The sequence below is a fragment of the Callospermophilus lateralis genome, chromosome 13 (genome assembly GCF_048772815.1).
Source record: "Callospermophilus lateralis isolate mCalLat2 chromosome 13, mCalLat2.hap1, whole genome shotgun sequence".
NCBI lineage: Eukaryota > Metazoa > Chordata > Mammalia > Rodentia > Sciuridae > Callospermophilus > Callospermophilus lateralis.
The window spans coordinates 80,430,754-80,449,229 of NC_135317.1; the positions used below are offsets into that span (position 1 = coordinate 80,430,754).

The window sequence follows — 18,476 nt, forward strand, 5'->3', positions numbered from 1 at the left end:
ACCCAGCTCTACCCCGTGGGTATCCTTCATCATTTATAGAAGGAATCCTCTAGTCCTCATACTAGATTCTGGTGTTGCCTAAGTAGGTGCTCAATAAACAGACATGGTTTTAACTAGGGCAGCCCAGCTTGATTTCTGGAAAAATCACCCAAAGGGCAGAGCTCTCTGATGCTGGGTTAGTAGCACCCCTGACCTGTATTGAAAGAATGTCAAGGGCTGGGGATGTGGCTCAAGCGGTAGCGCGCTCGCCTGGCATGCGTGAGGCCCAGGTTCGATCCTCAGCACTACATACAAAGAAAGATGTTGTGTCCGCCAAAAAAGCTAAAAAATGAATATTAAAAAATTCTCTCTCTCTCTCTCTCTCACACACACACTCTCTCTAAAAAAAAAAGAATGTCACCTGGCATCCATCAGTCAAACATCTAAATAGCTTGTCACTCAACCCCTCCATGTCCTATCTAGGCCCTCCATTCTGGGCATCTAATTGAGGAAAGATGTTGCTCTGATCAGAGTCTTCAAGAAAGAGAGATTTCTTATTCATTTTCCAAGTTATCATAAGTATATGTTATGTTCTTCAAGTGGAATTCTACTTTAGAATGGTATTTTGCTTATTTTCAGCACAGTGTGGAGAGAACATAGGATATAGAAACAGCTATGTGGTCTTGAGGGTGCTACTTAACATCTCTGTGTCTTGTTTCCTCCTTTCCTTACTGTGGAATGCTAGCTCCTTCCTGGAAGGGGTTGTGATGGTTAAAGATAAAGAACACAACATTCCTGGGGATGTGAGAAGAGGTGGACCGTGTAGCTCCAGAACCACTCTAGGCTATCCTGTCAGGGCCAGGTCCCTTGCACTCGCCACAGAGCTGAGCATGTGATATTTGCTCAGCAAATATTTGAGCAAATATTTGTCAAATAAATGAACAACAATCACTAGGTGATAAAGAATATTTTTAAGGTTCATTGAGCTCTGATGCCTGAAAGACAAGGTCAATGTCACTCACCTATGCCTGTGGCACATATGTTTTCAGGAATGGGGATGGAACCCGGAGCCTCGCTCAGGCTAGTCAAGCACTCTGAGGGGCATCCCTGGTCCAGCCTGTGGCTCTTCGTGGTTCCCAGCCCATTGGTTTCCCTTCATTCCCCCTGGGCAGTGGCCTTTCTTGTGGACGGGAGCTGTGCTCTGTCCCTGAGCTCTAGATCATGTCCCTCGGGTATTTGTCTGTCCTAACTGTCCTTTGGACTTACCTGTTTTATAACATAATCCACAACCTGTTCTGTTCCCATCATTTACACAGGGCCCATTTCTTTGCTTCCAGAACACAGATGGAGATTAATGTGTCTAAGTCCAGAGGCTCTTAGACTCTAGCGTGACTCCCAGGCACCTGTGGGGCTGATTGAGACACGCATTGCTTAGGCCCCTCTGGTGTTTCTGAGTCAGTGGGACTGAGGTGCGCTGGAATGAGCATTTCTATTGCATTCCTGGGTGACATTGACATTGCGGGTTGGAGGAGTTCACTGGGAGAAGCATGGGCCTCCTTGATCATCTCTAGTTAGCTAACCCTTTGCTCATAACCTCCCTGTGACCTTTAAATCTATGTACTCATTATCTGGCTTCGGTCTTCCTTTCATGCTGAACTCCCTGGGTCATGGCCCCTCTGGGTCAAGAACCTCTGGCCAAGGACTCTTCAAGGCGCTTACACCAAAGCCAGGACAGAGGCTGTGCCTCTCCCCACTTCCTGGGAGCCCTGTGCAGAGGGAGCTGGGCTAGCAGCTGACCCCTTACTTGGCCCTGCCCGGCCCCCACCCCAGCCTAGCAACACTCACTTGGAGCTGGCCCTTGAGTGGCCAAAGGACAGGTCCTTGTTGCAGGAGATAGGTGGCACATAGACTGGGTCCTGCTTGGAGGTGCAAGAGGGTGGGCGCCCGGGGCACTTCTTGATGGCCTTTTGACCGCTGCAGGTGCTGTAAAAGCTGTAGCGGTTCTGGGTGGTCTTGTGGCCCTTGCTGCCCAGTGTGCCCTTGCGCAGGGTGCCCCTGGGATCGCAGTAGAGGTCAGGCTCGCTGCGGCTCGCTTTGATTTTCTGCATGAAGCAGATGTCACTGCCTGCACCGGTGGTGTTACAGCTCCCGCGGGGGTAGTGCCGGTTCCAGTTCTCCATCTGACTGTAGGAGCTGAAGCGCCTGTTGTCCTGCTCCCGCTTGAGGGTCCCATTGTAGATCTGGTTAGGGAAAGGGGGAAAAGCTCAGTCAAGCTTCCTGACAGGGCATCCTGGATCCTGCTGGCCACAGGACATGGCCTCCCCTCAATATTCAGAGAGTCCCAGAATGGGGGCCGGATTGTGGCTCAGTGGTAGAGAGCTCACCTAGCACGTGCGAGGTCCTGGGTTCGATCCTCAGCACCACATAAATAAAATAAAGATATTGTGTCTGACTACAACTAAAAAATAAATATTAAAAAACAGAAAGTCCCAGAATGTTTGGCGAGAAAAGACCTGTAGCCATAATCTGCCATATATATTCGTTGTTGTTCTTATGGTGCTGGGGATCCAACCTGGGGTTCATGCATGACAAATACTCTACCAAAAATATAGCCCCAGCCCCTGCTATATTTTTGAACAGTGAATTTTGACCCATTATGGATTTATGTCACTTAGGAGATTGTGCTCAGCATTACTGAAAATATAGAATCGAGCAATATATATGGGAATAGAAAATACCAGAGTGCAATGTACATAATACTGACACAGATTGTTTGTGAACAGTGAGCGGCTGCTGGATTGTAATGTGAAATGTACTTCTTACTGTGGGATGCAGTCCAGAAAGTCTAGCAGCCACCGATCTGGCCACACAGTCCAGGTGGGAAATTGCAGACCCAGAGAGAAGAAGGCCTTCCAACAGTCACTCAGTAAGTCAATGACAAAACCAAGACTTGACCTTGAATCTCAAGCCCTGGCCTCATACCCTTGGGCCATTCCCAGACACCAGCAGCTTCTGACACTGCCATTCTCTTTGGTTACTTGTATCTGCTCCCTGGGCCCTTTGTTATAAGGAACTGCTTGCTGGGGGCCACCTGCAACCAGGAGCTGGGCCCCAGGGACTGCAGGGTAGGTTACAGGCTGGGCCTCTGGGCTTTGCTGTCAGGCTACCAGGAGGGAGAAACTTGGCAGAGTGATCCAAAAGGACAACAGACCCGGGACAATGAGGCGCCCAGGCTGTGTGTGAGTCCCTCTGGGGGTTAGCCTCCACAGGAGGTGCCTGCAGAGACTTGGTGGGAATTAACTCTGGGACAAAACTGTCCAAGGAGAACTTTCCCAGGAGCTCACAAGCTGGTGGGTCTGGCCTGCTGGGACTTGCTCTCAGACTAGAGGATCAACACTGAGCCTGATAAAATGTCTCTGTACAGGTGCTGACTTGGGACTCACCTTAGCTGAGATGAGCCAGGGCCAAGTTCAGCCCAGATCCTCCCTGCCCCACCCTGAGAGAAGGGCAGAGAGAGAAAGAGAGGGGTGGGGGAGAATGAAAGGGAGAAAGCATGGGACGGGGGAGAGAAAATGAGAGGGAAGGAGAGAGAATGAGTGTGTGTGTGTGTGTGTGTGTGTGTGTGTGTGTGTGTGTGTGCATGGAAGGTCCTTTGGGAACTGGGCAATTCTCCAGGATGCAGGATCTGGCCACACAGAACTAGAGAGGAGCTGTCCTTCAGCTTGGTCCTCGTTCAGCTCTGCAGGGGAGCGTAGAGAACAGGGAGTTCTCATGGTTCGAGCTCCCAGGAGGTCTGGGTGTCAAGCTACCCATTGGAAATGGCATTCAACATGAAGAAGCCACAGGCTGTTAACCTTGGCAGAGGCAAGCTCATCCCCTTCACCCACACACCCAGCTGTGCGCTCAGGCAGGTGCAGTTTTCTTCCCCAAACTGGGTCAAACCAACCTATCCACAAAGGTAACTGGTGTGTGGGGGTTGGAACAGGCAGAAGCAGATAGCGACCAGGCATCGGCCAGGGGAGCGGGCAGCATCCTGAGCACAGGACATGGAATGGGCGCCTTGCAGATCACATGCAAAACATGCAATGAGGTTACACTCTGCGTCTTCTCAGGGGAAGGAGTGGGGCAGATGGCATCTTGGAAGGAAAGCTGAGTGCTCCTAAGTGGCAGGCTAAGCCCTAAGAGGAAACACAACAAGGAGCTCCCTTGTTCTCAGCAAATGACACACCTGGACATCATCACAGACACCGATGAGGGGTCCAGACACTCTCCTGGCCCAAACCCAGCAAAGATGCCATCATGATGATTAAGCCTGACAAAGACCTTGGTCCCTGTGCCCCTGTGCTGGGAAAAGGAGCAGCAGGCAGCCCTGGCAAGTCTCAGCGAGGGTGGGCTGTCTGAAGGAACTGGTGCCGGCTGTACCTGCAGGGGAGCAGGCAGGGTGCCCAAGGAAGGGATGCCCAGCCTGGGGATTGATTTTCCGGCCCCCTCTCCGTGGGCCACACCCCAGTGGTATCACCCATTCCTAGAAACCGCCCCCACCCCCAGCTTTTGGAGCCACGGTGTTGGTGGCCTCTGTTAGATGGTGACCAAGGACAGCTATAAATGGCTTCCTCCCATCATGGTGGTCCTTGGCTATCACTTTGACAAGCAGGAGACAAACCTAGCCAGAGTCTTCCATGGGGAGGCCTCGGTCTCCTCCACTGCTCACATGAGGCGGGCCTCCTCTATCCCTCCCTGCATAGATGCCTGTGATCAACTTTGGCCTGTAGCCTCTAAGTACTCCTCAGACCCAATGGGCTGAGACTTACACAGCGGAAGACCCAGTGATCAAGAACACAATGCGGGGGCCAGACTGCCCTGGCTATGCCATTTGCCTGAGGAGTGTAGCAGGGCCAGTGACGTAAGCCCAATGTGCCTTTATTTCTCCATCTGTATAACTGGGATTATAATTGTACCCAACATACAGGGTCACTGGGAGAAGTCAACAGACTAATATTTGTAAAGCATTTAAGACAGTACATGACACAATTGTTTTTTCAATGGAGACAACTGTATCCCTCTGACTCAGGACAGGCTGGCTGCCTTTAGGATCTGGCTGAGGGTTTTTCATCATCCACACCAAACCTGAAAAAGCTACCAGGTTGACACAGAAGAGATGAACCCAGGAAGCCAGCGGAGCCCAGGAAGGACATGCATCCCAGATTCAGAGCGCCACACTGTCCTTACTCCAGGGCACATAACAGGTCAAAATATGTTAGAAAATGGGGGAACCTGGTCCCCCCAGATGGCACACCTACAGTGAAGCCAGGCTGTGTGTTGGAAAGGTGCTGATGAGGGTGCTATGGGTGCTGTGGGCATCCAGGCAGAACAACTCTTCATTGTTCAGGATGCCCCAGGCATCAAAGGGTGTTTGGTGGCCCTGGCCTGCAGGCCCTAAATGCTAACAATACCTTGCAGTCATTGTGACTAAAAAAATGTCCCGCCCACATTTCCAAACACCATCTTCCATGTCCCGAGTGAACAGCTGCAGCCAGGGGAAATGTGCGGGCAGCAGCGGGCAGATGTGCCCACAGCAGGTGGGAGACCTTTGTTGCTAATGCCAGTCTCCAACCACACCCCCACGGTAGATAGTGATCTGCTGGCAGCCTCCTCTTCTTTGAATACAAAGGACAGTCTCTCTCTCTCTCTCTCTCTCTCACACACACACACACACACACACACACACACACACACACACCATGTTTGGTTATCTCATGCTTCCTTGGGAAACTCCAGCCTCAGGTGGGATGGCCCATGGATCAGAACATTCTAGACTAGCCGCTCACCTTCCTGTCAGCTGACCATTCAACCAGACAGAAGACTGAGCCGGACAGCCAGGTTGAAGTCAAGGTTGCCCCCAGAGAGACTTGTTTCTCCACTTGGGAGATCACAGGGCTCTTGAGGGTCCACCCTGGAATTCGTAGCCCAAGGCTGTTTCAGTGGGAGTCCCCTCCAGTGCTCCACAGACTCCAGTGCTCTGATATCACTCCACCTTCCTCCGTCCCTGCTCTGCTCAAGGTTCTGCCAGTGACCTGGGTCCTGTGACTCAACTGCCTTTCTTCCTTCCTCCTCTTCCTTTTTGGAGAAGTGTGGTGTTTAACTCTCTTCCTGTTCCTCCTTAAGTTGGAAAGCTCTCTGAGGCCCACCCTCATGTTGCAAGCAAGTCCAAGAGGGTGACTGGACCTAAGCAAAGCAATCCCAGCCCAAGACCAAGGGCTTCAAAGACCAGAATATAGGTAGCTTTCCCTGGAGTGAGAACTGTGCAGTCTGAAGAGTCTTCCAAACCAGAAAAGCTCCTGTGCGCCCAAGGTCATAGGACAGGCTAGTAACTAGCCATTCAGGAAAGGTGGTATCTTTCTGTCCTTCCATCTGAGAACCCTTTCCTCCTACCTTTACCACCCCTAGTTCCCAGACTGTGGTTGTGGCTCTCCTCAGGTGGCTCCTGGGGACCTCCAGTGCTCTGATATCACTCCACCTTCCTCAGGCAAAGCTTCCATTAGCCTTGGCCTTGCTGGAGAGCCTAAGGCGTCTCTGCTGCTTCCAAGGCAAGCTATCATCATCCTGGGCCCAGCCCGCATGTCAGCCATCTCTTCTCTTTGCTGTTCTGTGGCAGCAGCCATGTCTGGGTCCCCTGCTTCGTCTCTATCCTACATGGCTTCCCTTCCCTACCTGCTTTCAAATCTTACTTACTCCCAGGCTTCTTCTCAAACCTGTCATCTCCACAAAGCCTGCTTTGACCCCGCCCACCCGACTCCCAGATATCAGGAGTGCTCAGAGTTGAAAATCTACCCCCCGCCCCCGGCACACATGTCTGTGGCCTTGGATTCTCTCTAGGTGCTAATGTAGGTTTCTATCCTTCCTCCAAACTCTCTGGGGGCAAAGATGCCCTTTGTTGTGCCTAGAACAGGAGTGAACTCATAGCAAATGTGCATAAAAAAGGATCCCATGATGGACCAGGAGAATTCATATTGGGGATGGGGATTCTGGTTGCTGATGGACACTGGGGTTCCCATAGCCTCCAGGGTACAAAGGAGCCTCCACAAGCAAAGTGAGCTGCTAGGGAGGCAGGAGGGGTCCACCCAGGGCGAGCCCACCTGGGGTGCAGCACAGTCTGGGTTCAGCCCACGATGGACCAGGATTCTTCCCTTTACCCCCTGACTTGGGTGACTGGTGCCTTCTGGCTGAGCCCAGAGAGTTCTATTCTAGCCCTGGCTGACCAAATAGAAGCTGCCTGGCTCTCCGGGAGCTCGGTATGTGCTGAGCAGGCCAAGATGAAAAGAGTGTCTGTGTCCCTAGCTATTAGCCCATTTTGAAACCAAGCTTCTGCCAGCAAGGTGGAGCTGGCCAAACCGGCTCTCCCACGGGACACACCCTGCTCTGCCCTGGGAGTCACACACCCGGCCGAGGGCCCAACAGGGCCATCTTCAGAAAGGCGATCCCCAGGCCCTCTTCATGAAAGCGAGCACACACACGACTTCCTGGGGTCTTCCTGGCTCTTGGGCATGAGGAAGGCTCTCTTGAGGAAGGACTTTGATTAAAATCCCTTTGAGGACGGGTTTCATGTGTCATTTGTCTAGCCCCTGCCACTGCTACTCATTGCCCACTGAGGGGCCGTCCTGCAGTAGGCACACAGCAGTCCTCTTTCATCTTACTGGGGCTTCAGTCAGGCTTGGGGGACTGGACAGAGCTAGCCTAGTCCTTGGCAGCAAGGTGCACATCACACAGGGCTGAGCGGCTCTCCTCTAAGCTTCTCTAGGGACTGGCTGAGTTCAAGTCCTCTCCCAGCATGGTGCCCTAGAGGAGCACAGGAACCAGGGAGTGGAGACTTTTCCCAGAGGGGCAGGGTGGCTGCTTACGCAGCAGTCTGAGTCAGCATGAGAGACACCAGGGCTTGAATCACCAAAGATGGGACTTTAGCAGGAGAGTGTCACTCCCTGACTCCTCTGGGCATGAATCCTTCTCGAAAAGCAGGGGTTCCACCCTGGGCTGAGCCTTTTTTTTTCCTTTTAACCTTCTTTACTTGGTACACTGCTTTGGAGAGGGCAGCCACACTGTTCAGAAACACTAAGATCTGGACAGAGAGCAATCCCGTTTGGCCTTGGAGGAGGCCATGGTGAGTGGACCTCACTGTGGAATCCTGCAAGGCAGAGAGGAGCTGTGCCCACTATTCCATCACCAGGACCCTGAGACCATCAGTGCCTGTAAGAGACAATACCAGAAGCCACCGGATGGGCATCTGCCAACTGAAGGGCAGTGGCTGATGGGCAATCATGTGTGTCTACTCAGAAGAGGCATGAAAGCAACCTGACACAGCCCGATGCTTGCTGGGGTGGGCAAATTTTGTTACCTGAACTTTTAAAACGTAAAAAAAACACAAGTGTTGAAGCCCATCTTGAGAGTGTAGACTTTACTAGAAATCTGGTTACTAATGGTCAGCGTCACTTATAATCTCCAAAGGGTGCAAACCGTGAGTGTGCATCCATCAGCAAATGCTAAGAAACATTTGTGGATAACAGAGGACATACTTCCTAAAGTTTTGAGATAACTAAAGTTCAGACAGAAGAGACCTACAAAGCTTCAGGCTGCAGCCTGGGGGTGTTCATTGAGGTCAGGAATCTGGGGTAAAGGAGGCCTTTGGCCTCTCGGGCTCCAGGGGGGTCAGAACCGCAGCATTTCCTGGCGTCCAGTGGGAGGTGCCCAGCTGAAAGCTGATGCTCAGAAACATCTGCTGTCCAAACCAATAACTGTGCCAACCACAGCACCCAGCTCTGTTTCTGCACCCTGTGCCCTGCCTGGTCTCTAAGCAGATCCTCTGAAGTGCCCCTCCGCTGCTCCCCTCTACATGGGAGCAATAGGTTTTCTCAGCGCCTGACACTCCTAAGATGGATGTGGCAATAAGAATCTCAGGTTTCCTACACAGGTATCTGTTTCCTTCTGGAAGGGGACTCCCAGGCAGGTGTCTGTCACTTCAGATGCAGCTGACAAATCTCATCCATGAACTCAGACAAGTTGGAGACCCAGCTGTCCAACCTTCTAGGAGCCCCGTGTTCTGAGGTCTTGGCTTCTGGCTTTTGAGCCTAGAGGCCAGCTCAACTGTCCAGTGACGGGTCATTCCAGGGAGGGAAAGGCAAGGGGGCATCCCAGTGTGATAGAACTCCTGCAGTCTTGGATAATGGGCCACCTCCCCAGGAGAGTACACTTGAAGGTCAGGAAGAACCCCTGGGCCAGCTCCCCAACCCCATTCGGGCAAGCACATTAAGGGGAAGCCAGCTGTGCACGGAGCCTGCAGGTGTTTCCCAGCCTCAAGAAGAGGACGGTCAAAAGCTATGTGGTGGAAACATCCTGAAGGGCAGATTCTTACCTGGCCCCAAAGAGCTACCTGGAGACCTAGTGGTGTAAAGAATCCACCTAATTAGATAGTCAAGAATCTCACACGTGAAGGGAGGGACACTTGACCGGACTCTCTGGTGTTTGGGTAAAAGATCTTCGCTGTTACCTAATGATGAGCAGGTGTGCGCGTGCCTACATACACCTGCATGCACAGGTGTGTACACTGCCCACCTACTCAAATGCGACATACACTTTTCCAGGTAGGGAGGGTTTTGGAAGTTCCTTGAGCATGTCCTAGAACATCCTAGCATGGGTGGTGTTTTACAGTTTGCAGAGGCATTCCTCCTGAACCATCTTGTTGGAACCTCGCAGCACCACCCACTCTCCCAGATGACCAATGAAGTGTTAAGGCAAAGATCTGTGAGCCTATTAAACTTGGAGAACTTGAGACTTGTCCAAAGCTATGTGGCTAAGATGCAGCAGACCCTGACCCAGAACTCAGAGGTCTCTGACCTCTATCCTAGGCCATGACATGAGAAACTGGGGACTGGAACAAGGTCAAAAGTTTTCTCTTTAGGAACTTTACCAGTGTCTCTGGTCAGTTGCTGTCGCAACTTCTAGAAGACCCACTCTTCAGGCATCCCAGGTCTCATGGATGCCTGCTCCTCCTCTGCTGGCTGATATTGAAATCCTTGGACATGTTCAAGAACAGGGTAGGGCTGGGCGTGGCTCAGTGGTAGAGTACTTGCCTAGCATGCAGGAGCCCTGGGTTCCATCCCCAGTGAAGGAGGAGGAGGAAAAGGAGGGGTAGGAGAAGGAGGAGGAGGGGTAGGAGGAGGAAAAGGAGGAGGGGTATGAGGAGGGGTATGAGGAGGGGTATGAGGAGGGGTATGAGGAGTGGGAGGAGCAGGGGAAGGAGGAGGGGGAGGAGGAGGGAACAAAAGACGTACTCAGCTGTGTGACACAATTCTACTAGTAGCCCAACGATAAAGACCTTTTGGCCAAAGGGGTACATGTGGCAAGGAGACCCTGAGATCTTAATAACTAGTCTGTCCTGACTAGAACCACAAGAGCAATGGGGGGTCAGTGGATGGTTCATGTCCCTCCAACCACACCCTACGACAGATGCACCACTGCACGGACCCCAACACTCCTGAAAGGAGCTTAGGGCCATGAGCGAATGTGGAAGAAACTAGGAGCTTTCCCAAGGACCCTCTCCAGGTGGGCTCCAAAGGACAGTCATCCCACAGAGCTCAGTGCTCAGCAAGCCCTGATGGTATGGAGGCCGGCAGAGGTCAGTCAGAAACATCATCTTGGCCTGCTCCATTGAAAAAAAGTATTTAGCCTAGTGGGCAGGTGGCCTGGGTGAGAGGCCTCAGTGGGTGCTTTCCTCCTTGGGCCTCTGCCTGATCTGCTGGACCACTGTGGGAAAACCACCTTGAACCATTAGCTAATGCCCCCAAGTCTCCCCCACGCACTGCCATGCACCATTGGTGGCTGCCAGGTGACTTTAGGGGATTTAAGAACATGACAATAACTAACACTGAAGCACCCAGAAAGCTGTTTGCCTTTCCATTTTAAAAACCACAAAGAGAAAGCCTGGTTGGGAGCCAGTATGTTTCCTTAGTACTTGCCAACCTCCCTTTCTGGAGCAAAACAAACCAAAATTTTCTCTCAGGCAAACCTACCTTGCTAGAATTAAATAATGTTCTGTTTCTTCCTATTAATTATTATTATTTGTTGTTAAGGTCATGGTTAGCCTTCCTTTATGGCAAAGGATTCTGGTTTTCTCTTTTTAAATTTTTTTTTTTCATTTGAGTTAATGATCTAGTTTCCTTTCAAAGGAAATGCAATGAAATTTAAAAGTAATTCCTTGAAAAACAGGTAAATAACAGTTGGTATGATGGTTTGAGGGAAATTGTGCCTTCAGAGTTCAAATACTCTCTATTCAAGGAAACACGATGGCTCACAGTGGCAAAGGAAGTGTGGGTAGGAGCTGGGTTAAAGAGCTGAGAGACTGGGTTCCAGTCTAGCTGTGCAGCCTTGGGCAATCAGCTTACCTCTCTGAGCCTCCATCTCCCCAACTACAGACTGCCCTACTGTAAAGCTTCTGGCACCGGCAATCTATAACCAGTCCTTTCTGAAGTCACAGCCTCTTGCTGGCCTATCTGAGCCCTGTCTTTGTGTCCTTCCAGGCGGCCCCGCCCTGGTGTGTAGGGTGGAGTGGGAGGGGAGGAGCCCCTGCTGCATCTCTCCCCACCTGTGTCTCTATGCACCCCCCCACACCCCGCCTCCTGATACGATTTTGTTTTTCAGCTGAGTTTGCGCTTCTGGGGCAGGCAGGCAGGCCTCGCAGAGACTTGCCAGGGCCCTGGGGGAGAAAGCGAGCCTCACCCTAGCAAAGGGTGGGGATGGCCCTCCCACCCACTTGGGAAATGCTGCTGCATTTGTCTCACTGGGTCCCAGTCACCAAAGAAAAATTCCCAAAGCAGCAAAGAGCCATCAGAAGATTCCCCCACACCTCCCCACCAAGCCCCCACTTTGTTTCAATGGCTCTTCTTGCTGTCCCCTGCTTTTTTGGCCCTGAACTTTCCCAGCAAGGCAGAGACCTGACTCCCCTTTCCCCCCAGCCCCTGCCTTCCTGGCTCCCTCTCCCCTCAAGTCCACAGGGACTCAGTTCTCAGTTCTGCCAAATCTACCCGTGAGCACAAGGCGAGCCCCTGCTCTGTTCCAAAGCTTAATTTCCTGGCAAATCACACTGGAAAGAGGACATCTGGTTCCCTACTGATCTCACACAGACAGAAGGATCAGGTGGGGACAAGAGGGTATGAGTACTCTGTGTAGATTCAGAATGCTCCACATGCTCAAGGGATCATCAGATTACTGGGATCCCAAGGACGAGACAGCTAACTGGGAGAATGCAGTGGGACCCAGGTTGCGTCACAGCCCATACCTTTTACAACCCAGACCCCAGGGTCCCTGTCCCCAAATCTCCAAGATTCCTGGCACTGCACTTGGAGGGGGATCACCTGGGCCGACCCCTTCATTTACAGAGGAAAGAGGCCTGCAGAGGTGCCGCAGGAGTTAGCTGTTAGTCATATCCTCTCACGCGCTGTCGTTTCATCTGCTCGGTGTTATTAACTGTATTATAAGGACTCTAAAGACTTGTTAGTTGTGTCATTTTTTGCCCTCTGTAAAAGGGACCCCAAACAAGACTCCACTAATTTCTTCTGGAGAGAAATAAAGAAATAATTATCCTTGATTCTTCAAATCTTCCCTCTAAAGTTTCAGAGCCTACACTTGAATGTGACAGTGGCGGGGTAAGGGTGGCACTGGGATTGGGGGGAAGAGAGCACTGGTCAAGTTTTCCAGAAACTTCCTTCTGTGGGAAACGACACTATCCCATTCTCTGTAGCCAGAGAATTAACCTGTCTCCCAGTACCTGGTCAGAAAGGAAGCGACTGAGCCCCAGGTGTTTCAATCTAAGTATGAGTTTGCCTTGCCTGGCCGGAAGGTCAGAGCTCTACCCAAGTGGACAAGTTCCTGTCACCTCAGTGGAGAGTGGCATTCCTTCCTGCGATCCTTCTGAGAATGCCTGTGACCGTGTCCTGGGCTGGCTCTGCCTGATACTTCCCACAAGCCATGCTGCTATCATACTGAGTCCCTTGGCAGTGACATCTCTCCCTGAACAATCTGCCAAATTGCCTGGCCTTCCTCCCCCTCCCCCACAAGGGACAACACACCCAGGACAGGGATCCTGGGTTCTGGCTCCTCCTCAGGGCAAGAACAGGGGGGAGAACAGCCTGCTTGCCCAACTCTGGGGCACATTGCATTCTGGGGCCCTTGGGATTGGCTACCGGAGACCAGGGAGGCTGGAAAGACCTCTAGAGGTGGCTCCTTGCTAGCAGCTACCCTCCTCTGGATGATGCCCATTCTTGTGAACAGTCAGAAAGGCACCCCAGGCCCAGGAACGCTCCTCCCCCACCCTCCATCCCTTGGTAGGCTAGCTCCCTTCTCCTTTACTTTCACTTCCAGTTCAAAGTTCAGTTGTCCCAGGAGCCTGTCCCAGTTTCCTCCATCTGGAGGAGCCCCTCCAGGGAGGGCACCATTTGCACGTAATCACCGGAATACAGACTCCTCTTTGTAGGCCCCCAGTGCTGGGCCAAGTGGGGGCATCCCCCTTCTCTCCCTTAAGGAAGGACAGAGTATGATGTCAGAGCTGCACGTGACGATACACCTGAAGCCCAGGAGGAAGAGGGTCCCATCAGACACCCGGGGGGTAGTGATGGGGTGTGGGCCCCTGGACCAGGTTTTCCTTCTCTCTACTTAACAGGCTTCCCTGGCTTACCCAGTCTTCAGCCAGGAGAAGAGGCCTCAAGTCACACTTGCTTTTCCCATGGAGGGCAAAGCAGGCACAGAAAGGAAGCTCCCGAGTTTGTCCCCAATCCTAAGAATGTCGGAAACTTCTCAGGGTTTATAAAGCCTGTGGCCTATAAAGGACAGCCCATGTCCAGGGGACCCTCCAGACGTGGATCTTTGCTACACAGCTTAAATCTAGGGAGTTGTCCCCATAGCAGTGATTTGTCTGTGAAAACATACCACACGCTCGGCCACCGCCTTCCACAGGGAGGGGTGCCCCGGGAGCCTCCCTGTCAACTCTCTCATTTACCTCCATTCTCTCTCTGAGGCACATTCTGTCCCTTGGCAAGTAGGATCATTGCCTTTTCTTGTTGGGTGAGAGCCTAGGGCCCTTGTGGGACCCTCCTATCTCCTAGGGCTGGGTGGGAGTGAGTCACGAGCTGGCAACAGGGACACTGAGTTGGCAAACACATCAATCACTCCCTCGTGGAGCAGGATCCATGCCTGCATGGGAGCAGGAGGCTGTGGTCTAGTCTTTCTTCCTCTCATCTGGACTTTTCAAGAAAAGACAGAGGCCCAGCAAGTACTGTCAAAGGAGGCCAGCTCACACACCTGGAAAGTGGTGCTCAGAATTAGGAAGGGGCCGGGTAAGGGAGCAGAGGAGAGGGTTGAGTCTCAGTTTTAATTCAGGGTAGTTACTCAGCAGAGCTATTTGCTGTGCCTCAGTTTCCCTCTCTGTAAAGCTAAAGTAAATGCAGTCCTACTCTCTCTCCCCTTGTAAGGGCTAATTAACTGGTGCCTGGAGATGCTCACATGAAAGCAAAGAGGAACTGCAAAGCCTTCATCCATCTGGAGGCCTGAAGCAGAAAGCTGGGCTGGAGGAGTTGACACTGCTTCTGACCCTGGAGAGACCATGGGCTTGGCTTTGAGGCCCTGCAGCTACTGAGTCAGCTCTCAAGCCACACTAAACCCTTAATGAGTCTTTAGCTAAGATCTACTCCAACTGTCTTGCTCCATTGTTGAGAAAACCAAAGCCTAGAGGGGCGAAGGCTCAGTTTGTCTGACTGAGACTGGAATCCAGGTCTCCCACTGACGATCCGATGTCATGTCCATGACTCTCTTACTTCCCTCTGAGATAGGAACTTTCAGCCATTTCACAGGTGGGCAGGCTGAGGCTCAGCCAGATTAGGAACTTGACTAGAGTCACCCAGCTTGTTAAGGGGAAGAACCAGGACTAGAATCTAAAACTCTTGGCCAAAGTCCAGAGCTCTTTGGGCACAGACTCCGTTAGCTTTGGATTGGTAAGAATACTCTCGTTCTGCTGTTTCTAGGACAAGGGTCCTGCCATGTTTCTTTCTGGAAGTCCCTCTGCAGTACTTGGCCCATGACTCTGAATGTGGACAATCAATCAACATGGCTAACTCTGACCAAGGGTAGGCCACCAACCTGGAGAGCACTGTGTTTGACTTTTCATACCCTACTGAAGCCTCACAGAACCATAGTTCCCTCATCTGTAATAAGACTCATGAAGGTTGCTTTGAGTCTAGGGTGGATAAGATCAGATCTCCTCATGGTAAGAGTCTCTAGCATGTTGTATAAGACCCTGTCATGATGGAACCATCAAATAGCAACATCAATTAGGCAAAGGTCTGGGAAAAAGATCTAGTACAAAGAATTCTCTCTTAATAATATTCCTGGAGATTCTCATTCTTAAGCACGTCAGGCTGCATTGAATGAAGCATGATTGAGTGATTTAATATGGCGGTCACCATGGTATGCCATGTTCTAGACTTCCTGGCTTCTTTCCTCTAAGGTTTAGATCATAGGAAGGATGGTCCAGTCCAATCCACAACCACAAAATATTTTACTTGATAGGACTCCCAGAAGAACTGAATGCTCAAGATGAGCCTCTTAGTTTGAAAAAATAAAAACCCTTTAGTACTAGAGTTGGTAGAAAGGGGGATTGCTATCTTAATCTCACATGCATGGCCTGGGAATCAAGATAATCCAATTGACTCAGCCTCATTAGGGACCAATTTGATAGAAACCTATTTTCCAGTTTTGGAATAGAAGGCTGTGCCTTCCACTGGAGATTCTCACTCTTAAGCATGCCAGGCTGGATTGAACTGAGCATGGTTGAGTGATTTAACATGGTGCTCACCATCATATGTTGCACCGTGGCTATAGCTCTCTATTCCCCTCATCCCGATCTTAGCTGACTCAGAGGAAGGTATTCAAATGACCCATTATAAGGACAACTAAGATGAACAAAAGCCTCCATTTTCTCAACAGAAATGGATGTGACCTAAAGTAATTATGCTTGGGTCCCTAGCATAGGATAAAAGTACTTAAAGCAGCCTTGCTTTTATCCTCTAGGGTTACCAGACTCAGCTCTCTCTAGCAGCACAAGATGTAGAATTATATTTGAATTTTGAATAAACAACAAATAACTTTTCAGTGTAATTATATCCCAAATATTGTACTTTGGTATACTTTACCTGGAAATCTTACTTTGGCTTATAGCCAAGGGAACCCAGCTTGAATCTAGGAGGGAAAAATCATGACCATGCCCTGCTTCTCGTGTTGGACCTACGGTGCCCTCCAAGGACAGTAGAGTGGTTGGAAAGCAGGGAGGGGAGGAATGAAGGAATTTGAACTCATGGGTCTCTTGCAAGTCCCTAGAATGGGTGTAGTGTTAAAATACGGAGGTTGTGAAAACCCATAAAATGGTCATCACAGAGATTGCTAATGTTTGGGGTAACATAACCAAACTCCATCAGGTTGGGAGTTAGAGGTCAGGGATCCTGGCTGTACCATTAGGCAGATGTGGGACCTTCTGGGAGTAGTTGTCCTCTCTGGGTCTGAGTTTCCTCACTGCAAAATGTAAACTCTGTAGGGACTCTAATATCCGTGAGTTCCGTTCTGAGAACCAGAGCCTTGGAGCTGATTCTGTCCATCTGAGAAACCAGGTAGTGGGGTTACCAATGGCCCCATCTTTTGCCCCAACTGGCCAGCTCCCTCCAATCCCTGAGGACTGTAGGATTCTGGGGCTCCAACACTGTTCTCCAGCAGATCCTGGTCTCTGAAGGAGGAGGCTGGAGTGGCCAGAAGTCAAGGACGGTCTGTGCCAATGACTTTCTTCGGACTGGTCTTTTCCTTAATCCTCTCCATGCTTTTTGTATGTCAGACTTTGTTTTAAGCCTTACAAGATTCTCTATAGTCAATTGCTAAATCTATGGTATAGATGATCATAGATTATAAGCAGTATGATTTTTTAATTAAGAGGCTATTGCTGACAAAATATAAAGCAAAACTATAAGGTAAGACTTCATATATTTAAATAAAATATCTGCTCACTGGTGACAAAAATTTGTTATTTGAGGATGGTTCCATATTTGGAACTGGATCCAAATTTGAGGAATGAAGTCCTTAAAGTCGGTAATATTTTCTGGTCAAACACAGGTCATGACAATAAAGAAATGAGACTGGTTCTTGTATGGCTCTTCAAATATGTATACTACAGACAGCTCTATTTTAAAATGTTTAAGCCAGGAATGGTGTTTTGAGCTTGTAAGTCCCAGCTACTTGGGGTGGGGGGATGGGGGAGGCTGAGGCAGAAGAATTGCTTGAGTGCAGGAATCAGGAGGCCATCCTAGGAAACACTGTGAGGTCCCATCTCAAAAAAAGAAAAAGAAAAGAATAAAAAGTAAAACTGTTTGGAGGTTCCAGAAACATCTTGAGATTTTGAGCAGGGACAGTATTAGTGTAATACTCGAGTTCAGCAACGAATACTGCATTCTCTTTGTTGACCTCTGTGCTTATCCCAACGTGATGAGAAGTTCAGTGGGGACAAAGCCAGAGTCTTTTCAATTGTCTCTGCAGCGCGCTTCAGTTACTGCCATGCCTCAGCCATTGCTCAATAGCATTTGGCTGACTGAGTGAATATAAAGTGTCTGCAGGAAATGGTCCCTCTTCAGCTCTCAGAAGACATGCTGACGACGCTGTGCAGGGGAACCACACCCTCCTCCCCACGCTCCCTGCCTTCACCTGCCATATTGGTTTCACTAGAGGGTGGGAAATAAAATATTCCATGCCAGGTATACCTTCCATGGGAAAATCCCACAGGCATGGGATTATCTCAGACCACAGATCTCTATGACCATTTTCTCCCCACTCTTCTTCTCCCTAAATCTGGACCCCATTTGGCTTTGCCCAGTGCTCAACTGATTATATGTCTGGCTCCAATATCAATTATTCCACTTCCTCTGCTTGGCCCCCTCCCTCTGTCAAATCCTCGTGTGTGCTCAGCTCTTCCCTGTTCCCATAGCCTCTCCTGAACTGAGAGGAGACGGGACGTGCCTCAGCAGCTACCCTGTCATGAGTCATGTCTGCCATCCTGCCAGCAAACGGGTGAGGAGGGTGGGGCCTGTGGGTGAGGGGAAGGAAAGAGATTTTCACCGGTTGTCAGAAAATGGGCACAGGGAGGGGTGGGAGCATTAAAGTCAGCAAGACAGCTGAGGATTGAGTTAATTAACCAGAAGCAAAGCACTCAACATAAGCCACATGAGGATGGATTTCAGAAACACCTCCTCCCAAAGAGTTCTTCTACAGATTTCCATGGTTACACTGTCCATTGGATAACACTCACAGTTATTGTGGTATGATATCAACCTGCAAGGAAAGCAGACACTTCTACTTTAGGGATGAGAAAACTAATGCCCAGAGTGGTCCCAAGAGTGAGAGAACCAGGGTAGAATGTGACACTT

At 50.5% G+C, this 18,476-nt stretch overlaps 1 protein-coding gene across 1 annotated transcript in view; it reads right to left on the reverse strand.

Moving 5' to 3' along the window:
• Window positions 1–18,476, reverse strand: part of Pkp1 (plakophilin 1) — a 43,719-nt gene that overhangs the window by 12,816 nt on the left and 12,427 nt on the right. The window contains exon 3 of the mRNA XM_076831973.1: window positions 1,825–2,219. Coding sequence (XP_076688088.1) covers window positions 1,825–2,219 — 395 coding nt within the window. The remainder of the gene's footprint in view (window positions 1–1,824; window positions 2,220–18,476) is intronic.